Source organism: Phialemonium atrogriseum (assembly GCF_030411735.1).
Source record: "Phialemonium atrogriseum strain 8032-3 unplaced genomic scaffold QBC33scaffold_13, whole genome shotgun sequence".
Lineage (NCBI taxonomy): Eukaryota > Fungi > Ascomycota > Sordariomycetes > Cephalothecales > Cephalothecaceae > Phialemonium > Phialemonium atrogriseum.
Genome location: NW_026848150.1, coordinates 659138 through 680353, shown reverse-complemented (window position 1 = coordinate 680353; position 21216 = coordinate 659138). Strand labels below are relative to the sequence as shown.

General features: G+C 55.6%; 7 protein-coding genes across 7 annotated transcripts; 4 read left to right on the top strand and 3 right to left on the bottom strand.

Annotated features, from left to right (window-relative positions):
• Nucleotides 1-1003: 1003 nt before the first annotated feature.
• QBC33DRAFT_80301 (uncharacterized protein) lies at nt 1004-2349 on the bottom strand. Its single transcript, XM_060433088.1, has one exon. The coding sequence runs from the start codon at nt 2157-2159 to the stop codon at nt 1179-1181; it is 981 nt and encodes a 326-aa protein (XP_060283396.1). The 5' UTR covers nt 2160-2349; the 3' UTR covers nt 1004-1178.
• Nucleotides 2350-3276: 927 nt separating this feature from the next.
• On the bottom strand, nt 3277-8211 carry QBC33DRAFT_539464 (Spc7-domain-containing protein). The gene is made up of 4 exons (XM_060427996.1): nt 7854-8211; nt 4873-7791; nt 4190-4811; nt 3277-4132 (listed from the first exon to the last, which is right to left on the bottom strand). Exons 1-4 carry the CDS (start codon nt 8064-8066, stop codon nt 3468-3470), a joined length of 4419 nt encoding a protein of 1472 aa, XP_060283395.1. The 5' UTR covers nt 8067-8211; the 3' UTR covers nt 3277-3467.
• Nucleotides 8212-8414: 203 nt separating this feature from the next.
• QBC33DRAFT_539463 (40S ribosomal protein S17) lies at nt 8415-9642 on the top strand. The gene is made up of 4 exons (XM_060427995.1): nt 8415-8548; nt 8621-8743; nt 8879-9117; nt 9176-9642. The coding sequence occupies exons 1-4, from the start codon at nt 8494-8496 to the stop codon at nt 9242-9244; spliced, it is 486 nt and encodes a 161-aa protein (XP_060283394.1). The 5' UTR covers nt 8415-8493; the 3' UTR covers nt 9245-9642.
• Nucleotides 9643-9798: 156 nt separating this feature from the next.
• Nucleotides 9799-11285, top strand: QBC33DRAFT_80198 (putative autophagy protein). The gene is made up of 2 exons (XM_060433087.1): nt 9799-10440; nt 10500-11285. Exons 1-2 carry the CDS (start codon nt 9937-9939, stop codon nt 10944-10946), a joined length of 951 nt encoding a protein of 316 aa, XP_060283393.1. The 5' UTR covers nt 9799-9936; the 3' UTR covers nt 10947-11285.
• A 598-nt stretch (nt 11286-11883) lies between these two features.
• Nucleotides 11884-14217, top strand: QBC33DRAFT_559303 (P-loop containing nucleoside triphosphate hydrolase protein; the record flags this gene model as incomplete). Its single annotated transcript, XM_060429960.1, has 1 exon — nt 11884-14217. One exon carries the CDS (start codon nt 11884-11886, stop codon nt 14215-14217), a length of 2334 nt encoding a protein of 777 aa, XP_060283392.1.
• Nucleotides 14218-16348: 2131 nt separating this feature from the next.
• On the bottom strand, nt 16349-18596 carry QBC33DRAFT_539456 (autophagy protein Apg6-domain-containing protein). The gene is made up of 2 exons (XM_060427994.1): nt 18308-18596; nt 16349-18247 (listed from the first exon to the last, which is right to left on the bottom strand). Exons 1-2 carry the CDS (start codon nt 18390-18392, stop codon nt 16830-16832), a joined length of 1503 nt encoding a protein of 500 aa, XP_060283391.1. The 5' UTR covers nt 18393-18596; the 3' UTR covers nt 16349-16829.
• A 43-nt stretch (nt 18597-18639) lies between these two features.
• On the top strand, nt 18640-21215 carry QBC33DRAFT_539455 (uncharacterized protein). The gene has a single exon (XM_060427993.1). The coding sequence runs from the start codon at nt 18723-18725 to the stop codon at nt 21036-21038; it is 2316 nt and encodes a 771-aa protein (XP_060283390.1). The 5' UTR covers nt 18640-18722; the 3' UTR covers nt 21039-21215.
• The last annotated feature ends 1 nt before the right edge of the window (nt 21216 follows it).

Genomic DNA, 21216 nt, shown 5'->3' with positions numbered 1-21216 from the left:
TGCGCGGGGTGGGCACGGGTGCTGGCGCGGGCTGGTAAGCGGGCGGGGCAGGCGTGGGCGTGGGCGCGGGCGCGGGCGCAGGCGGCTGGGCGCGAGGGGCTTGGTGGCTGGCCGGGCCAGGTGCGGGCGCTGGGGCAGGCGCAGGTTGGACGATCACAGGGATAACAACCTGTTCACGGGGCGGCTGGGCCGCAGGCTGGGGGACAACCGGCTGGGCTACCGGTTGGGCGACCTGCTGGGCAACCAGCTGCGCGACGACCGGTTGGGCGACCGGCGAAGCGACTGGTTGCTCGACCAGCTGGTCAGCGTCCTCCATCTCCGTGTCGGGCTGCTGGTCCAGACTCAGACGGGCCAGGAGATTCACCAGGCCGTGGGTGCCGGCGTCAATCGGCTGCACCACGGGTAGCGCGACCCCCTGTTGGGCCGGCTCCTGGATCACTTGCTGGGCCGGCTCCTGGATGGGCTCCAGGATCGGCTGTTCGTCCTGAATCTGGACCTCGTCCACCTCCATCGCGTCGTTGATGGGCAGCTCGGTCTGTGGTGTCGGCTCGGCGAAATGGAAGACGGGGTCGACTGGGAACTTGAACGCGTTCCGCACGTCTTGGATCCATTTTGCTTCCTCCTGTCGAGCGAGGAAAGCAGCGAACGCGTGGTAGGGTTCCACAAATTGAGCGTTGAAATCGGTCTCCGTGGGCGGCGGGACAGATTCTTCCTGACGAGTCAGGGTAACGGGGCCGGGCTGCTCTACTACCGGCGAAGCTTGCAGCTCGAGGTGCATCTGGGCACGTGCCTCCTCGTACTGGGTCGCGATGCAGGGTAGCGGCGCCATCAGGGCAGCGACAGGCTCCAGCGGCTCATACACGACAACCTCGGGCGACTGGTTGAAGCGAACGGCCAGCTGGGAGCCGCCGTGGTTAGAGGGTCCGGCCTCTTGCTGTGGCGGGGCAAGAGGGGCGGCCAGGTAAAGAGGCTTCTTGGCCAGTGGCTGCGGCTCCTGGGCGGGGGGCGGCAGTCTCTCCTGGCGGCGGAAGCTGGTCGAGAGGATTGGCAGCGCTGGTTCGGGCTGTGGCTGGACCACGGGCAGGAACTGCGCAGAGAGAGTCGAGAGTGGCCCTCGTCCGGGCCGCTGGGACACTCGGCTCGCGCCGAGTGTGAAGCTGGGCACCCGGAGATAGTAGTCAGGACCTCTGCTGCTGTACGGTCAGGTTAGCACGGCTCGATATCTTACGGTGGTAGTAGAGAAGGGGAAGAACAAACCTAGTCAATCCAATCCGGCGTGGGGTGGTCTCTCTCTTTTGCTGGGCCCTGACCTTGGCGGCAGCGGCAGCCTCGCACCGCAAGCGGTGCTCATGCTGGCGTTGGGCCTTGGCCAGCTTGTCCTCCGCCTTCTTCACCCCATCGTTTACGCGGGCCAACTCCTCGCGGAGCTTGGACACCCGACCTTCGTTCTCCTCAATGAGAGGAGGGAGTTCCCGAAGGGCAAAGCCCATGTTACGCACCGAATAATCAGTGCGAGACAAGAGCCTCGCCCAAGGGCCAGGAAGCTCCGGAACTTCGGAAGGGTATCCACCCGAGGCGACAAATGGCACCTCTTGGAACTCGGATTCCAAGGGTCCAGGAAACAATGGGTATCGCGGAGCCTGCAGCTTGCCGACCGACCTAATGTCGATAGCGAGGCAATCTTGACGGCGCAGGCCCGCGCGAATCAGACGGTTGAGGCTAGCGATAGCCTCACAGAGCGCGGCTTGCCGACCTCTCTGGTCCGCGAGCTCCCTCCGGGTCCGCCCACGCAACCGAGGTTGCGTGGTCCAATAATCAACGGCACCGTCGAACCAGCCATGAAGGCGGTTCGAGGCCAGGTGAAAATTGGCGGCGACCGGGGACAGGGCAAGGAGGAGCAAGTGAACAATGTGCTCGCGCACACTGCCCACACACGAACTGGAGAAGCGGCGTACCGCACGGCCAACAGGTTCGAGATGAACCCACAAAGAGAAGAGAAGGTAGATGCTCACGAAGAGCGAGACGACTTTGGAGTCAAGCTCCGTGTCCCAGGCGCGGAAGATGGCAATCAAGGCCGCGAGGCCCTTCATGCAAAACGAAAGGGCATCCCACAGGCCCCCCGCCGCGAGGCAGAGGAACAAGAGGATGCCGGAAATCATTCTTGACGATCGCTCGGCGCTGTAAAAAGAGATGATGTTACCCAGCGATGGGTAAGCGTCAAATAGGATGGCTTGGGGAAGAGAAATTGGTGTGGTTTCTTGTCGCTCGAAAATCACGAAAATTTCTCTGTTGGGTAGAAAAGAGGGAGGAGAGGAGAGGACTGGTGTTTTGGCAGAATAAATACTGGTCGCCTACCGGGCAGGACGCGTTTCGCGGGGAGTACCTAGGTACCGTCACTCATATTCACTTCAGACTGACGAAATCAAAGATACACCGGTACGCGAGGCAAGTGAATATGATCGCAAATAGGTCTATTGCCCTGGAAACGGCCAATGAGAGGGCCTCGAGGGTATTCACCCCTACCCTTGAGGTGAATCTTCCTACCCGACCGCCCTTGCGGGGCCCGGGCTTGTCACCAGTCGAGCCCAGATACTGCCAAAATCGCGATACTGCGAGTATCTGAGATATTCACCCAGGTGCGGATTACCTCCATGCCCTGGGACGCAAAAAGTTTGAATATCCCCCCTTCCACGCGCAACTCGATCCTCATCGGGGCCGACGGTAAAGTAAATAATCATTGCAACCCGGACGATACCATCGTTGTAAAAATTCCATACGGATATATGCAGCCATCTGGGCGTACGTACGACCATTCCTTCGTTGCCTCCGGGCGGTATATCTCCCCAGTTTCTCATCGGACAGTACCTGCCCTGGTACTTTGTGATGTTCTCCGTGGGTAGGTAAAGTACGGAGGTACGGAGGTACACTCGAGCGTTGTTCAGCGAGTGCCGCCCTCCTTTCAATAGAACTTGCACAATAGTATCTGGATATATATAGCAAATGAACCAAGTGTTTAACGGTCATACAATGGCGACGTTCCTTGATATAATATAATGAATATCCAGACTCGATATTTTGGTTGCCCTGACAACCAGTTTTCCCCCTTCTTTGCGGAAACCCATGATTTGCGAACAGTTTGACGTTGTTTTATGGGTAATGATACGAAGCAAGATATATATATATATATACACTATATCGTATCGTCCGTCGTCGGCAACGTTGCCTTGCCCAACTCTCCCAGGTTAGAAAAAGAAGTAAGAAACCATTTCTAGATTACGGACGCCTAGTTCAATTACAAAGTTAAATGTAACGAGGAGATGAATATCAAGTATTGAGCAAGCGTTGGAGTCTGATAATGATTCGGATTCGCACGACACAAAAGCTGGCTATAATAACAACAAGTAGGTAATTACTGAAAATACATAAATCATTGCGTGCGGTGATGGTTTCGCTAGCAGGTCATTCAATCATCTCTTGCCCCTGGCGAGCAGCCGGCCGTGAAGCTCGACGACGACATCGCACCATGACTCTGCCGCCCGCATCTCCTTCCTGCCCATCACGCTGCTGCCAATCCGCGTCGCCAGGAACTCGGCCATCTTGGCGACCTTGAACTGCTCCCCGTAAACGATCGAAGCCTGGGGTACGATGGCGACCTCGACATCGTCGGCGCCGACCTCGCCGTTCAAATTCAGCACAACCTCCACCTTCGACGATAGAGGGACCAGAAGCAGCGAAGATTTAATTGCAATGGAAGTGTCCGATGTTTTGGTGACAGTGGTGGGAAAGGTGACGTTGAGAAGTCGCACGTGATTGGCCACGGCATTTGCCCTGTCCCACGCCGCACTGACCACGCCAAGCATGCGGCTCAACTTTGTTTGCGCCTGCTGCAATCCCCGCACCTGATCCCTGATGCATTGGAGGAAGAATTCCTTTTCGGGAGTGACCGCCACAGGGTTATTTTCCCGGTTCCCTGCGATATACCAGAGATCGACGCGGGAATTTTGCTGGCCGGGCTGGAAAGACGAGACGTCAAATACGAGCTCAATCTCACGCTGGTATGTTGCCGACACGGTTGTGCCCGCGATGCCGGTGATGGCCCAGCCATGCTGCCTCTCCAGCTCATCTACCTTGGCTGCAAGTTTGTTAGCTTGCATTCTCCGCGCCAAACATGTTTGTAGCAAAAATTTACCTTTGAGTGCCATAATTTCAGTCGAGCTCCAGCCTCTGCATTCCTCCCGAATCTTCTCGGAGATCTTGATTTCCTCCAAGCAAGTTTGCTTCTGACTCGCCATGGCGCTGATGCTGTCTTCCGACTCTTGAAGTTGCTGCCGAAGCTCCTCAATCTTCCTTACCTTCTCCTCGATGTCTTCATCCACAGCGATTAGTTCCGATCGGGCTTCTTCAAGTTCGGCTGGATCGCAATCTGCCAACTCTCTCGCCACGGCCTCGAGGTTCTCACGCTCCCGCTCCAGAGACTCGTATCGCCGCACCATCTCCGGAACAACCGAGGCCAAGAGCTTCTCCTGCTTGGTTAGGATCTCGTCATCTGCCGCCATGCCCTCTGCGATCTTGACGAGCCCCTCCTTGAGGCCGTCCTGGAGTTTCATACGCCATTCGTACCACATGGCTTTGCTCAGCAGGCGGGCGTGAGTCTTGACATTCTTGAACTGGTTGTCCATGATGACTTTGAACTCTGGAGAGGCGGACATGTATTCGCGGAAGAGAGGCGGGTTCTCTTCAAAAGTCTCGGATTCGATCTCCCGGACAATCCGTCTCCCTTCGGAAATATAGTTCTTCAGTTCACGGCAAGACTATCATGATGCGGCGTCAGCTTGATCCAACTGTTGGGGTAGAGCGGGTTTGTCGACTTACGTGCTGGTACAGCTCCAACATCGGGACGGTGCATGCGCCCGCAACCACACAACTCTCCAACGAAAAGTCGACCTTGCCATCTGCAGATTCGCTATCTAGCAGGGCATTTGGTGCCACGGTATGTCGGCGTTTTGTGGTCGTCAACTCCATGAAGCGAATGCTCGTCATGTTCAGGAAGTCTTGCAGGTGGATTCGTTCCTCACCGTCACTCTGTTCTGCTTCGGCTTCGTCGTGAGGCATGTTATGGTCAAAGTCGATGGCTGTCGATGGCTGGTCGTTATCAATCGTCTTGAAACGCCCTTGGCCCCTCGGCGTGGTCGTCTTGGTGGGTGACTGCGCAGTGGTAGGAGTGACGGTGTTATCACTTGTCGGTTCCGTGCTTTTCCTGCTTGACCGCATCGCCCGGCCGGTTGTCTCGGCTTTGGATGGCGGCGACCGCAGCTTGACGTTCTTGACAGGACTTCCTTGGTGCCCCTTAAGTCGTTTTACGCCGTCCCGTTCCTCACATTCGTCATCGTCGTCCGACTCGGACGGACGCTTGCCAAGGAGTCCTCTTGCGCTTCCAACATGCAGACTTTTGCGGCCTTTCAGTGGGTTCTTCTTCGGAGTGAGCCCCTCGATCATTTCCATGAGATTAACAGTGGCGTCCCCCTCATCCTGCGAGCCATCCGCCTCCCTCTCAAGGATTTTCCGCCTGTTCTCTCTTTCCTCGTCTTCTTGTCGTTCGCGGTCGATTTCTCCTTCCATCTCCCGTGGGTCAGCAAAGGCGACACCTCTGCGGACTGCTTTGCCTTGGCCTGGGATAAATGCTTCGGCCGAGTTTCCAATGGAATCACGACGATCGAACATTTCGGCAATCTTTGGTGAGCCTAGTCCGGATCGGTCAATGCCAATGCCAGACAGGCGGCGTCTCTGAGGTGTCAATACGACTCGTGGCGTCGTGGCTCCCGTGGCAGGATCTTGGTGGAAGACGGAGGTATCCTTTGATTTCGCTTTGGAAGAAGATTGAGGGGTGCTGAGGTGTTTAGGCGACATTTGCCTCTCCGGAGAGCTCGATCTGCTACTGATCATCCGTGGGGGAGGCGCTCTTGGTGAAGCCTCAGTAGGTGCTCCAGACGAGACCTTCTTCGACGGAGTGGAAACTTTCGGCGCAGTAGCCGCCCCAGCCTTTGGGGATTTGCGGTTACTCGAAGCAGCGCGTGCAGGTGTGCGACGGAGTCCCTTTCCACGGAATCCTGCCATGCTTGGACTCCCTACTTCGTCAGTTGCTGTCCAGGCCTGTTTCGTAGGGGACGATTTGGCTTCAACGGGCGCGGCGGTCGGAGCGTCCGGCTCATCAGCCTCTTGCTCCATGACCTTCTTGGCAATCGATCGTGCAACTGGGCTCGACGATGGCTTGATGATGCCACCCAAAGGCATTGTCATGTCCATGCCTATGGTTGCGCCGTCATCTTCGCCTTTCCCGCCTGAGGCCAGAAGAATACGACCGACGCCCACCGTCATATCCATTGTCGCATCGTCGTCCTCGGCGTTGTCCGGGGCAGAAATGGTTCGTCGTCGAGTCTGGGCTGAAACCTTCTTGGGCAACAAGAGGCCTCCGATTGCCGTGGTCAACTCCATAGACATGTCCTCATTCCCATCAAGGTCTACATGGCTTGCGCCCGAGGGTCTCCCACTGTGAATACCACCAACCGCCGTGGTGAGGTCCATGGTTTCTTCGCCGAGTGAAGATTCGTCGTCAACCTGTTTTTCCGGGCTGAGCTTGGACTGCACTCGTGTTGGAGGCCGGGTTTGTGAGATGATCCCGCCCATTGCTCGAGTCACATCCATCGACATGTCCTCATCCTGGCCATCTTGAGGGGATGTAGCTTGTTGATGAATAATACGGCCGACGGCGCCTGTGATGTCCATGTCCGTGTCCATATCCGTGTCCATATCCATGTCCATATCCATCTGCGTCCCGTCTTCTCGCTCGACTGGGCTTTGCTGAGAAGTACGTGGTTCGTTTGCTTGCAAATTGGGAAGAGCATACTGAGGAACCTTGCTCTTCTTTCCCCAGCCGGCGAATGCGGGGATTGCTTCTTCTTCTTCGTCAAGCTGCTGGGTGGCTGCCATCTGGGCTGCAAGTCGGAGATTCTCATCCAAGGAAGTGGAGTCACTCGCCGCCGACGTTGATTGAACTGACGCGATGGATGCGGATGTCATTTCGTCAGCATCAACAGTCATGACGGTGCCGTCTTCCACGTCTGAGTCGGAGTCGGAGCCTGAGACTTCTTCTCCGTGGATCTCCTCGACGCCGTCAGCATGCTCCGAGTCGGAACTATAGACTGTAGAGCTCAAAGTGTCGTCTTCTGGGTTGTTGAAGTTCAGTGGCGGGATACCCAAACTACGGCGTCGCTTCTTTTGCTGGGCATCTCTCTCGGACCCGTCAGCCGGTCCTGGGGGTGTTGACGGCGGCTCTGAAGCATCAGATCCTAGGTAGTCCTGCGTCCGCGAAGCTGGAGATGGCGCGGCGACCGACGATGCACGACGTGTCGATTCTGTAGAAGTGGTGGAATCTTGCATGTATTCAACCTCGTGGAACGTGTGTAGCGTTGCCTCCGCGGCGAAGGATACTCGGCGGTTGGCCAACGACTTGCGACGCGCCTCGCGCCTGTTCTTGGCCTCCTTCTCAGCTTCAGCGCGTTCCTTTTCCTCGCGCGCTCGGGCGGCAGCTTGTTGTTCTTCCTCGGTACGTAGAGCAACCTTGGTTCCAGGCCCCGAGAGCTCATTATCACTTGGCGAATTGGTTGCTTGTCCGGCATTGCTGCCCTCGGTTGTCGAGCTCTTGGGTTTATGAGGCGGGATTTCCGGCAGCAATGCGATCGTTTGCTTTAGGATTGACCTTGGGGGAGGAGGGCGCAAAGGGGCTGCAAGAGACTAGAGGCTGTGTTAAATCCAGCGCGAATCTCGATGTCAAGGCAAGGAAGGGATGGACATACAACTCTTCGGTTCCCAGTCCCGGCTTTGAGAACATCTAACCCACCAGGCCCTATGCTCTTGCTTCGTGATTTCTTCCTGCCAGCGGCCAGAGTAGTTCCAACATCGATCGTGGCGTTCTCCTTATCCGCTGGTTTTCGCGACGGCGACTGGCCGCCAACTGACTTGCGCGACCTGCGTGTGGCAGGCAGCGTTGCATCTGCACGCGACGACATACTGGTTTGATCTGACTTCACTGAGCCGTAATCATGGGGAATTTAGAGTCGGGTAGGTTCGCGTACTGCTCCTTGAGGGAGGGGGGGAGTAGATATCGCAACAAGTTGGAACAGGCGCGGGGAGACAGTTCCTCCCTGCTTCTGGTATTGACGTGGAGCTTTAACAACACTGATTGGCTAGCGGTTTGTAAATGTAAATAAAGGATGCACGGTCATCCGCCAAGGCTGGGACCCATTTATTAGCCACATTTCGAGGGGCTGGTCAAATTGTGGCTCCGCAAATGTGGCTCAGTCCCTACCCACAACTTTGAACCGAGACCGAAAAAATACCAATCCACACTCCAAAATCCCAAGCGCTCAATTTTGCACTTGTTCAACATCACCAAGCACACTCGACAAGGGCATCTTGCTTGAACACAACGTCAAGATGGCGACCGAATTGACTGTGCAGAGCGAGCGCGCTTTCCAGAAGCAGCCCCATAGTAAGTTTTCTCTTGCATTTTGACAGATTCCGAGCTTGGTTGGGCGTGATAATATTAACTCGTATACTCTAGTCTTCCTCAACAGCAAGACGAAGATCAAGTCGGGCCGGCCTGGAAAGAACGGCAGAAGATGGTACAAGGATGTCGGATTGGGCTTCCGCACCCCGAAAACAGCGATTGAGGGCAACTACATCGGTATGTCTCGACGAACGCGAGCGCGAGATGTTGAGGCGGTTGGGTCAAGCGCATGCTTCCACCCGACCCATATGGATCGCAGCTGGTTGTGGAGATGAACAGCCTGGCAGACACAGGTGCTAATAGCTTCCGCAGACAAGAAGTGCCCGTTCACCGGTCTCGTCTCGATCCGCGGCCGTATCCTGACCGGCACCGTCGTCTCCACCAAGATGCACCGAACTCTCATCATCCGCCGAGAGTACCTCCACTACATCCCCAAGTATGCCCGATATGAGAAGCGCCACAAGAACCTGGCGGCGCACGTTTCCCCTGCCTTCCGTGTTGAGGAGGGTGACCAGGTTACGGTTGGCCAGTGCAGACCACTGAGCAAGACGGTCGGTTTCCACTGCAGTCCACGCCTTCTCCATAACACAATTCTGACAACAGGAACAGGTCCGATTCAACGTTCTCCGTGTGCTTCCCCGAACTGGCAAGGCGGTCAAGAAGTTCAGCAAGTTCTAAGGGCAAGGGGCTTTTTATTGGGCATTTCTGGCGCGGTTTGCTTTGGGGCTTCATCTTCTCAGAAATGGGACGGCTGGCAGGGAAGAAACTGCTTGAGCACGAAAAATCTCGTAGATGCAGTTTCGAATGAAAAATATCAAGCCAATTCGCGAAAGAGGAAGACACAGGAGTGATCCCAGAAGGCTACTAACGGTTGTTCTACGTGGAGGAGTCTTGTCTGTCAAGTGGAATCTGGGGGTCTCGATCATCTCTTGGGATCTGCACAGCATGCCTTGGAAAAGGTCAAGAGTTGCTTTTGCATGCCCCAGGATGGCCTAGGCAATGTTGTTTTTTTGAGTCTGCCATTCATGAATCGAATGAACACCGTGACGAAATTACTTTTCCCGCCCATATGGACGTAGTATCTCTTGCACATACGTCAGCCTAGCCAATTGGGAGAATTATCATGAAGATCATGGAGAGCATGCGACGTGGATAAGTACAGTGGTACCTCGTCAAGTCAGTAGGTGGAAGCCGACAGGCATGTCGCCTTCAAGGGAATCACGTGCGTTCTGAGCATACAATTCTGCCACTGAAAACCGCCTTAAACTTGCAACACACTCGGAACGAGTCGAAGGACCAGTTTCCCGGCGCAGACTTGGTGCGGCTCTGATCAAGTTATTCAAGAATTTCAGCCTCTTGGCTTCCCTGAGATGGGGTGGTTCGATGGTTGGTTTGGGTCCAGCAGCGGCGACAGCGACCCGCTCTCAAAGCTCGATCCCAAGCTCCGCGAGTTCCTGGAGCGAGAATCTCCAGTCAAGTTCAACAAGCCCCCAACTGCTACCACAAGCCAAGATGAACGCCACACGGTGACGGCAAGGCAGTCCACTGCAGAAGACCCTGCTACGGTGGCTCAGAAACCCGCGGGGGTTCCACCAGAGAGCCAGTACAAGGATGGGCGGTATGCAGACTTGTGGAAGAGCTATCGGCCACTGGCCGCGGTCGAGGCCGAGACGAAGAGCGACCATGAGAAGTTGATGGATGTTCTAGACGGCTACAAGGAGCGCAAAGCCCAGATTGGGAGGGCAGCGCTGGAGAATTGTGCCCTGGAGCAGTTGGACTGGAGCAACTGTATGAAGAGCGGGGACTTGACTGCGAGGTTGACCATGTGTCGGGCCGAAGTGAAGAAGTTTGAACGATGTTACACTACTCAATCGGTGGGAATGCATCTATGTTTTTCGCCATGCGGCCAGTTGCTAACGGGTGTCTCGAACAGAGGTTGCTCAAGGCCTTGGGCTATCTATCAAACTACGACGGGCCGTCGGAAATCAACGAGGATATCCAGATGCACGCAGACTCTCTGTATCACCGAATGCTGGAACAGGAGGCGGCCATTGAGGAGGCCAAGAAGGAAGGCAGGCCGGTACCGAAGCTCGAACCCATGTTGATGAAGTCGGCAGTGGCCGTGAAAAAGGAGGAGTTCGACATCTCGAGCATGAATCCAGAGGCACAGAAGAAGTGGAAGGAACATCTAGAGAAGCTTCCAGAGCAAGATCGGCTGGCGGAGGAGCAAGCAATGAAGGGAGAGCTGAAAGCCAAGGCCGAGTTGGCATCGAAACTACAAGGTTTGTGGCAGGAACAGGCGAAGGAACGGGAGGCTCGGAAATCAGAGGGCAAGGAGACGATATCAGACAAGGTTGCCAACCTGTTTGGGAGGAAATAGTGGCCTTGCAAGATAGAGACTTACGTACCTACCTGGTAGCTTGTTGCTTAGCTACCTACAGTAGGGACAGATGTACTCACAATAGCATGCTGTATAAGTAGGTGGGCCAACCCTCAAGCCTTGGGATATTATTCAAACGAACAACTTTCAGTCCTTCACCCTCCATCATCCGTCCTACCTATATAATAAGGAATCATGCTTAGAGCTATCTGCCTGGGCACTTTAAATCCAAAATTTTGATGCGGCTGGAGGAAGGATGTACCCAGAGCAGGGGGTTTTACGACTTCAAAGCAAACGAATTAAAAATTGTTGGATGCAGAATCGGCCTCAAACAGGCGCCAGCTTCTTACTTATTAGTGGGGTGGGAAGATGCGGTCGCTGTCCTGTGAGACGTGAGTAACTGACCATACAACGTCGTTTTACAGGTGCCTTGGTTTTCCGTGTCAGCCCTATCACATGCCGTGATTATGCCCGGTCAATGCAGCGGTAGGCTTACTTGCATGATTGGACCTCTAGTGATGCTGGACAAACGTTCCAACGGGCCGATGGTTGGTCGTTTGACACCGTGGTTGGTCGCCTTCTTCTGCAATGCATCGGATGGCCTCTCCAGGCAGCCCATGGCTGCCTGCTGCTGTCCAACCGTTGTGCTCGTGTGGAGGCCGTATGCCCGACTTCTACGCCCAAGATAAAGAGGGATGCGCTTGCTTCCTCCTGTACGGGGCTAGAGGTTTTAACTTCCCAAGGTAGGTAGGAAGCACTCATCAGATCAGAAGCCCATCAGATCAGAAGCACCCTTCAGACCAGAAGCACCCTCCAGACCAGAAGCACCCTCCAGACCAGAAGCACCCTCCAGACCAGAAGCACCTATCAGATCATATTCCAAGATCAGAAGAAATCACCAGAGTACATCCCAACTACCATCGGTATATCAGACGGCATGTCGTATTCAGACGACGAGGCGAATTCCATCGCCAGCTATGAAGACGTCGGACGTCGGCCGCATTCTGAGGAGCCAGTCGTCAAGGGGCTCGGTACTGCTGACAAGTATTTCTTGGATGGTGGCGAGGTCCCCGATGTTCTCTATGTCGTCCAATACCGTGGGGCTGGTGGCAAGGTTGTCAACACTCTCAAGAGTAACAAGCCCTTCGACTCCACCTCGCACCTTGCCGAGGATGAAGTTCCTGGAGAGAAGAAGCCTGTCATCGAGATTGTCAACACTGTTTCCACCGTTCCTCCCCCTCCGAGACGATACCACCATGACGAGTACTACCCTGATGAAGATGAGACCTACTGGCAGGGGGGTTCCGCGACAAATATGGTCATCCACTCCAAGCACCTCAGGAACGCCCTCGCCGCTGTTGTCGGCTATTACCCTGGTGTCAACTTCATTGGCGATCGAGTTAGCATCACGGCTCCGTATCAGGTCCTGGTCCATCATAAGAAGGAGCTCGAGCTCTACAAGATGAACCAGCCCAAGACCCACGACGCCGAGTGTGCGGCCACTACTGCGAAGCACATCGACGTCCTGCTCTCCTTCTTGAAGACCACCCTCGGCGACCAGATCGAGGAAGAGGAGCGTCGCTGGGCCAACAGCACTCCTACCGCTACATTTGACCTGTTGTGGCTCCTCATGAAGCCGGGCGAGGTCGTCTACAAGAAGGAATACGGCCACTGGGTCCCCGTCGTGGTCAGCCGTGTCTACCCGAGACGCAGAGACAGCCATAACATCGATGACTATCTTGTTGAATACTGGAATGTCCAGTATTTGGATGGCCGTATCCAGCGGCTGATGGAGTCGTTGACTATCCACCACTTCAATGGGGAACAGTCCATTCCCAATCTTCCAGTGATACCCGCCCGATTCTTCCCAGGCGGGGCCAAGGCTGCCGCCGAGAAGCAGATTGGGCTTGGGAAGATCTATTGGGAGCTAGCGAAGCGGCCCGAGTACAAGGAGTACGATGGGCCAATGGTCGGATGTGAGGGAGACCCGACGGGCCATCTCACTGCTCGAATCATCGTCGACCTCGGCGGTCAATATGGCATCAGAAACCAAGAATCGTATCACCGCCGCCCTGAACCCGTTCGGCATCGGAAGCGGCCCGGAGAGCCCCTCCCCCCTCCGAAGGATCAGCTTCCGCAGTTTAAGCCTCACTGCCCGTGTGCCAGCTGCAGCAAGGCGAAGTCGCCAGCGGAGAGGGGCCCATTCGCAGGCTTCGAAGATCTGGACCCCAACAAGGACGAGGCGCCGGACAACGACCTCTTCTTCGAGACCATGTCGGACACAGTCCATGCTTTCATCCTCAGCGAGAGACGCTGGGCCATGGTGAAGGTGGAAAATCTCAAGGAGGTCAAACCCGACCGAGAGGCGTTCAAGCACCTCGTCCTAGACGACGAGATCAAACTGACGGTGAGATCGCTCATCGGCAAGTTCGCCAGCTCCGACGGCAAGGTGTCTCCGTGGCCGAACGACATCGTCAAGAACAAGGGCGAAGGCCGCATCTTCCTCCTCCACGGCTCGCCGGGCGTGGGCAAGACGTGCACGGCCGAGTGCGTCGCGGAGCTGACCAACCGGCCCCTCCTGTCGGTGACCAGCGGCGACCTCGGCACCAGCATGTCGGCCAGCTCGGTGGAGCGCAACCTGGACTACTTCCTCCGGCTGGGCGAGCGGTATGGGGCGCTCGTGCTGCTCGACGAGGCCGACGTGTACCTCGAGGAGAGGCGCACGCGGGACCTGCACCGCAACGGGTTGGTGTCGGTCTTCCTACGGGCGCTCGAGTACTACAAGGGGGTGCTCTTCCTGACGACGAATCGGGTCGAGGCCTTTGACAGCGCCTTCACGTCGCGCATCCACGTAGCGCTGCACTACCGCGAGCTGGGCGACGGCGACCGGCTGCGCGTGTGGGCCAACAACTTTGAGCGCCTCGAGCGCGACAGCGGCGGCCGGTGCTACGTGCCGCAGAGCGCCCGCGAGTTCGCCTACGCCAGCGACGAGGTCCGCCGCCTCGCCCTCAACGGCCGCGAGATCCGCAACGCCCTGCAGACCGCCGTCGCCCTCGCCGAGACCGACGCCCTCGAGGGCGGCGTCGCCGCCGTCACCGTCACGGACCGGCACCTGCGCGCCGTCGTTAAGATGAGCAGCGGCTTCAGGGAGTTCCTGCGGAAGCAGAAGGCGGGTGTGGGTGAGGCCGACGACGACGACGGCGAGGAGGAGGAGGAGGAGGACAGCGAGAGCGACGATGATGCCGTCTCCTCGTCGGACATGGGTTTCTAATTGCCACGGTGACGGCTATGTAATTGCCGAGCTTTACCCTAGTTTGATTCCGGATGTGCGTTTTCTCAGGGACAGATTGTTTTTGTATTGACATTCGGCCAACATCCTTTTAGGTAATGCCTCAGGGGGGTCTTGGTAGATTGCCATTGCCATCATTATTGCCATGCCATTTCCATCACTACAGCTATCGCTATTGCTTTGCCATTGCCATTGCTAATCCTCGTCGCCGTTATTGTAGGTAGGTACCTAGCTATTGCCTTTTCCTGTCGTACCACTCCAGGCACACGAGTAGCCACGCTCTTCATCTCAACCCCGAGCACTACACGATATGGAACGTCCGTCGCCGCTGCCTAATCTCGGGCTTATTGACCAGACGGTCGGGTGGATCCTCGGCCTCGGAGGCATCGCTGCGTACTTCTCCGAAGGCCACTACTAGACCGTCCTCCGACGCATCATTGCTCTCCTTCTCGGATGCGATCTCGCCAGACCAGCGCTCCCCGATAACTGGGAAGAGTGGTGCAACACCTGTCAGATCGACGGCCACGGCGGATCCACAGGGGTCAAATAATCAAGAAGATCAGGCGTTGGATGCCAAGAACCAAGAGTCAGACGACAACGTCCTACAGTCCGAACTTGGCTTCACCGTACCGCTTCTGTTGGAGGACTACGACGACATCAAGTGGATTTACGAGGCCCTCTTGGAGTGCACGTTGGCACTAGAGCGGGTAGAACAACGTGCAGAACGCGATGTGGACGGGGTTAGTTGTTTAAAGACCTGGCTGGCGAAGGTGCGGGCTCTCGATTCTATGCGCGCTGGTAGGTGGGACGATGTTGAGAGACGTATAGGCCTATAATATCCTCATAACAGCATGAGAAATGGGAACATCGGCAAGGCGCATTTCCCGCAAAGTCTCAAGAACTTCAGAGCATGGCTCAAGAATATCTATCCTGATATCAGACCAGACACTAGTCGTTTACTCGTGGAATTCTCGGGCTCCCAGACCGAAAAGCTTGACACATCGAGCTATAACAGCATCCATGTGGAGTGGGTGATGAACCAAGTTGTGACTGCGCTCAAGAACCAGACTTGACCAAAGCTCACAAGTCCCGATCCTGCCGGAATCCTCATCGTCCCATTCTACCGGGCGCAGTTGCGGACATACCAACTGGCGCTTGAGGACCTTGTGGAGAAAGGTAGAATTACACGAGAAGAGGCCAAGCGAGTCAAGATGTCCACGCTGGACTCTGCGCAGGGTGCAGGGGTGCAGGCAGGTGGCAACAACAGCTGCATTGCTGTCTCTGCTGTCACTATTATTATTTCTAGAAACGGCAATAGCGATGAACAGCAACAGCAAGAGTGACAGGAGTGACAGCGAGAGCAATAGACAGACCGGGAAATAGCGATAGACAGCAACGGCAATAGCAACAGACAGCGACAGCAAGAGTGATAGATAGTAACGGCAAGAGCAATAGGAGCGACAGCAAGGGCGATAGACAGCAACAGCAATAGCGATAGACAGCGACAGCAATAGGCAACAGCAACAGCAACTGCCACCTGTGATTCACTAACCGCCTGCCCGCGGAGCAAATAGCGCATGCCCCTGGAGAAATTCCCTTCAGGCAAGCCATCATCAGACCTTCTACCATAACGATCTTGTCATTGTGGACTTGGTACAAACCTCCCACCCAGGTTTCTGCGGAGATCTTAAGCGGCTGTGTCTCGGACTTACGCGCTCTAAACAGTGTGAGATCGTCCTCACAGACATTAGCAGTTTAAATTTGCCAATTATTAAGAGCTTGTCTCCGCGGGCAGGTGCGGCATTTAGCTATTCGGGCAGGGGCGGTTAGGTATTCGGGCAGGGGCGGTTAGGTATTCGGGCAGGGGCGGTTAGGTATTCAGGCAGGGGCAATTAGGTATTTGGGCAAGGGCATTCAGCTATTCAGGCACGGGCAATTAGGTATTTGGGCAAGGGCATTCAGCTATTTGGGCAGTGGCATTTCACTGTAAGGGCAGGGGTATGTGGTGTCGCTATTGCTAAAGCACTCTTGCTGTCGCTATCTCTGTTGCCATTGCCATTGCCATTGCCATTGCCATTGCCATTGCCGTTGTAGTCGCTTGTTCCGTAGCTAGCAGCTACACCTGCCTGCAGAGACAAGCTCTACTTGCAAGTAACTAAGCCAACCTAGTTAAGAAATACCTAACCAAGTAAGGCAAGTTACTAGATAAGGGCCAAGTCAAGTGAGAGGGCTGACTTGCTTGAACTTGACTTATGCTAAACGCTGGGGACGATGTTGAGAGATGTATAGGACTATGATATCCTCGTAGCCAGACTTTAAGCTTCTATCGGCAGATTTAATTTGCCAATTATTAAAGCACCCATCTACAACAAGGAAGTCCTGCTAAAAAGAGGCATGGCAGAAACAAATCCAGCCAGCAAGTCCTCTGAATTAACCCGTGGACCAAGGAGTCGCTGTCCCCACGTCACTTATGTACGTACAAGTGCAACTCAGCTAATAAGACCAGACCTAGAAACTCCTTACGACCATGCCAATCTATCGTGCAACCCAATAAGCCGATCAACCCCATATTAACAAAGTCCGTATATCTCCAGTTAAGGACCCCCAGACGCCCGGCCATTCGAAACAGAACTCAAATTGCTCGCATGCGCGAGCAAGAACTTGCAGCACGTGAGCGTCAGCTTGCAAGCCTTGGTCCAGCCGTCGTCCTGCGCGATGCCGAGCTTGATGCTGACGTCCCCAATCCTGTCCCCCTCGATCTTATAGGGGAGGCCCAGCGGGTTGCCGTCGGCTCCCGTCTGCCGCTGCACGTGCTCGCCGAGCTGCCGCACGAGCTCCAGGAACGCGATCATGGCGTTGTCGAACTTGCGGTGCATAAACGTCAGCCCCAGCGGCATGTCGCCCGACGAGTACAGGTCCAGGACATGCTTCTTTGGGGCGGGTGGCGGCGCGTTGCGGTATCCGCCTAGGCGGCTTGACGATGGCGAGACCGGGTCGTAGCGCACGATCTTGGAGGTCGAACCCATGGGCTGGGGTTCGTAGCCTTCGAACTTGTAGCCGAGCTTGTCGGCGACCGTGACGAGGAGCAGCAGGGAGTGGCCCCACGCGGCGTTGATCTCGGGCCAGTCGACAGGTTTGTTAGACAGCCGACCGAGCCTGAGGCCGTTGATGGTAGCAAACGTGCCGTCATGGCTAATGCAGAAGGTGTCGTTGTATACGTTCGATCGCTGTAGCTTCTCCAGCAGGCGCGAGTCGTGATCAAACTTCGAGTTGATGCTGTCGCGCTCATTCTGGAAGTCTGCTAGCTTTGCCGCAAAGGCGTTCCGCTCCCTCCAGAAGCCCTCCTCCTCCTCATCTAGCTGCTGGGCCTCTGCTTCTAAGGCAAGTAGCTCCGCGTCTAGGCTGGCCTTCTCGTCCTCCAACTTCCGTAGCTCGCTAAGCGCCGCCGCCTCCTCTTTCCTCGCCTTCTCTACGGCTTCCTCCTGTACCCGCAGCTCATCATCCGTCGGGAGGTTTGCTTGCAGCTGCTGGAGGAAGTTGACGTAGGCATCTCGTTCACGGGCTGTCGTCTCAAGTTTCTTCTGCATTTCCTCGACTAATATTTCCGTGCACTCGACGCAAATGGGATGGTCGACATCTGAGCGCGCTGATAGGATCTCGAAGAGCTTGGCGATGCGTTCCATCTCGTGTGACTTTGCCGAGTCATCGTCATCTGCTTGGCCGCTCTCCCCTCCCCCAGGCAGTCCTTGATGTGGTAGAGCATTCTGACGGCTAGGACTCCTTGGCAACGAGTGATTCGGCGGCGCGACTTGGGATTCGGTCAAGAGGATGAAGGACATGGCAGAGCTGTCTCTTAGCCCGCCGCTGCCTCGTTTAGGGGCGTTGTGGCGCTTGAACGTCGCCGGACCGGCATTTTGAGAGACCTTGTCCAACAGGGACTTACGCGCCTTGTCTTGAGGTTGAAGCGGTCGTGATGAATGGAGCTTCCTTGGAGGCTGCTGTGAGTGTGTCGCTGGCGGAGAGTCAGAAGGGCCAGCAACTAAACCGCGTTCGGGAGTGACGGGATGCTCACCAACTAGAAGGTCATACGCTGCTGGATTCAGGTCTTCCAACGAGCCATCTAACTTGAGCGGGGTGCGGCATTTTTGACAATACATTGTTGGTTCAACTTTGGTTCCAGTCCATGCTGGTTCAGCTGCCTGTCTCGGGGACAAAGAGAGCTATCGATGCGCTCTACTCGACGCTTTGTGACGCAACTTGGACTTAACACCCCGACTCTTTGAGTAAATAGGTAGCAGGCCCCACACCTTCACTTATACTTTAGTGCACGTGCCCCACCATGCACTATGCACCATGCTAGCGTTTCGAGTCCATGCTCAAGCTCCAGCCCCACATTTACGCGACTTGCACTTAAACATTGCGACTGCGATTTTGACTTGGAGGTCGCCAGACATAGCACACTTTCGACTCCAATAGGTGCCGGCAATATGGAGCCCCCCGCAAAACGATCACGATTCGGCCCTTCGCCCTTCGATGAGGAGGACAACGATGACGAACTGTTTCACGAACCCGAGGAGCTCAATGCCAGACGCGACCCCGCCGTTCAGCTTGAAAGATCACGCGCTGTTGCTGCTTACAAGCTGAAATCCTCGTGGGAATCCATCTTCGAAAAGTACGGGAAGGATTTTTCTGGCGTTGGTGATGAGATTGATATTAGGACTGGCCAGGTCGTTGTGGACAATGGCCACATACGTTCTCTTGAGGATGCCTCCGACATCCGGTCCGAAGCAGGGTCCGTCCATGAGGAGGAAAGAATATTACACGGGAGAGGGGGGTCAAACGCAGTTGTGCCATACAATAACCGGCCGGCGGGTATGCAATCACTCCTTTCAGGCCCTCCTCGACTGTCAAGCTTGATGTTCCCCCCTCGGTACGAGCCCTCGACTCCCGCCCGCCTTCTAAATCACAATATCGAGTCCGCCTGGGAAGTCCCGGACCTCCCCGCGCAGGCGTTTGAGACAGCGTTCCAAACGGGATCGACAACCTCAACTGTTGCTAGGAGAGTGACAGTGAAGTCCCTGCTTTCGCCTCGGGAAGATGAAGTTGACGAGGACGACATTCTGCTGGGCACGTCTTCCTCGCGGCTGGCATCTACTACGGCGAATGCCACCACCATTCAACGAACCAAGGAACCCCAACCTTCTTCGGCCGTACCTGGAATCGGTAGCCACAAGCCGATTTCCGAGCCTGTTTCCGAGAGAAGGGTGGAAGATGCGGCAGGGACCCAATCTCAATCTCCACAACGGATGAAGCATAAAGGTGTTGTCAGAAGTCCGACTTCTAGAGATCGTGGGAGAAGGAAAGCACAAGTGGTCATATTGCAGGACAGACAGAAGTCACCTCCTCCGCCAGAATCGGCCACCAATGACCTCGAAGACGAGATCATACTGGGGCCCAGTGTTCCGATTCAGCAACAAACGGAACCAGCGAGCGGCAGCGGCGAAAAGACTCAGTTGGTAGTGGCCACTATTAGGCGGCGGCAGCGGAACAGACTCAACCCCAGACACGCAGTTCCTCCGTCATCTGAGCTTGGAAATCGTCCAAGAAGGGAGATAAAAGAGCCGGTCCACTTTGTTAATATTTGCTTTCCAAATGAGAGATCGCCGAACGGGGTCCGCCGCGAAGACCTTAGCAGAGCGCTGATTTTAAGACACTCCGCTCCAAGAGACAAGAGAAGGAGACATGTGCGCGAAGATGCATCGCGGAAGACAGCTCAAGCGTTGCCAGCCCCTCGACCTAGGCGGGACGATCATGACCACGGCACTGCTCCAGACTCGACACGGGCCCAGGACACCGCTCACCCCACACGGTCTTCCAACCTTCTGGAAACGTTCTCAAGAAACATGGTTGATCCATCCTATATCTTTTCTGACGATGATGAACCCACAGCGCCGAGCAGAAGACAAATTGGACGGTTTACAGATCTATCTAATGGACGGGTCTCAAGGACTCTGCAAGCATCATTGCGCACCAAGAACGGGCAAAAGAAGCTCATGGATTCCGGGTCGTTACCTGCTCTCGGAAAGTCCTTTTATCCTGTGACGAAGCATCTTCCCTCGACGGAGCTGTCGGAAAGGAAGATTCTTCATGGCGGGAGACCAGTGCTTAACCCGACTTTGTCCAACACCGTGCAACACCCAACCACTCACGACTTCCCAAAAGACGCCAGGCCAAACTTGAGGAAAAGAAAAGATCCACCGTCAGCTGCAAGCGCGGAGGAACAGTTCTCGCCGAGCAAGGAGTCAGGCACAGTTGCTACTGAGACGAAATCACCCGCAAAGGAGCGCAGCGTTGCGGTCAGGGCAAAGCCGCCAGTGACCCCTGACCGCGTAACCCATCAAACCACACCAGACACGAAGCCGGCCTCGTCTTCGCGGCTCAGCATCGTCTCCCTCGTATCCGAAGGCGAAGAAGACGAGCTCTCGCTCGACCACGTCAGCCTCCCCTCGTCCAGCCGCCAGCTCGTCCTCTTCAACAGGAGTCGTCCATCGCCGATCGCGGTGGCCTCGATGAGGATCTTGGCCATGAGGGCGAGGCGCAGCCGGCTCGACCAGCAGCATACCAAGTCGTCCCCATTGTTGGCTAAGACACGGGCTACCCCGGTCGCTGCGACGAGGAAGTTGGTGGCTAGCAGTCCTACTACTATAGACCCCGACTTGGTCAGGACCCCGGGAGGGTCGTTACGTAGATGCGGGGAGGGCGGTTTCCGGTGCGAACGGGATTTCTGCTTCAGTTGTTTGTAGTTAGTTGCGTTCCACACACATACATAGACCAAGCAATTTGTGTGGAAGTGCCCAAGAAGACGTTGCTATGAGCATCACCTCTGCTAAAATATAATAAGGAACCCTGGTTTAGGAACCATGGATTCTTCTGATCGATCGTCTCCAAGCTTTCGAGCGAGACTTGCTTACAAAGTCGACC

Excerpts from the sequence above, each read along its gene's own strand:
- QBC33DRAFT_80301 (XM_060433088.1), bottom strand. The coding sequence starts at position 2,159 with ATGATTTCCGGCATCCTCTTGTTCCTCTGCCTCGCGGCGGGGGGCCTG.
- QBC33DRAFT_539464 (XM_060427996.1), bottom strand. The coding sequence starts at position 8,066 with ATGTCGTCGCGTGCAGATGCAACGCTGCCTGCCACACGCAGGTCGCGC. Across the intron at positions 7,792-7,853 it reads GGACTGGGAACCGAAGAGTT|TCTCTTGCAGCCCCTTTGCG; the intron begins GTATGTCCATCC and ends CACAGCCTCTAG. Across the intron at positions 4,812-4,872 it reads TGTTGGAGCTGTACCAGCAC|TCTTGCCGTGAACTGAAGAA; the intron begins GTAAGTCGACAA and ends GCATCATGATAG.
- QBC33DRAFT_539463 (XM_060427995.1), top strand. The coding sequence starts at position 8,494 with ATGGCGACCGAATTGACTGTGCAGAGCGAGCGCGCTTTCCAGAAGCAG. Across the intron at positions 8,744-8,878 it reads GATTGAGGGCAACTACATCG|ACAAGAAGTGCCCGTTCACC; the intron begins GTATGTCTCGAC and ends TAGCTTCCGCAG. Across the intron at positions 9,118-9,175 it reads GCAGACCACTGAGCAAGACG|GTCCGATTCAACGTTCTCCG; the intron begins GTCGGTTTCCAC and ends CAACAGGAACAG.
- QBC33DRAFT_80198 (XM_060433087.1), top strand. The coding sequence starts at position 9,937 with ATGGGGTGGTTCGATGGTTGGTTTGGGTCCAGCAGCGGCGACAGCGAC. Across the intron at positions 10,441-10,499 it reads GATGTTACACTACTCAATCG|AGGTTGCTCAAGGCCTTGGG; the intron begins GTGGGAATGCAT and ends TGTCTCGAACAG.
- QBC33DRAFT_539456 (XM_060427994.1), bottom strand. The coding sequence starts at position 18,392 with ATGTATTGTCAAAAATGCCGCACCCCGCTCAAGTTAGATGGCTCGTTG. Across the intron at positions 18,248-18,307 it reads AGCGTATGACCTTCTAGTTG|CGACACACTCACAGCAGCCT; the intron begins GTGAGCATCCCG and ends ACTCTCCGCCAG.
- QBC33DRAFT_539455 (XM_060427993.1), top strand. The coding sequence starts at position 18,723 with ATGGAGCCCCCCGCAAAACGATCACGATTCGGCCCTTCGCCCTTCGAT.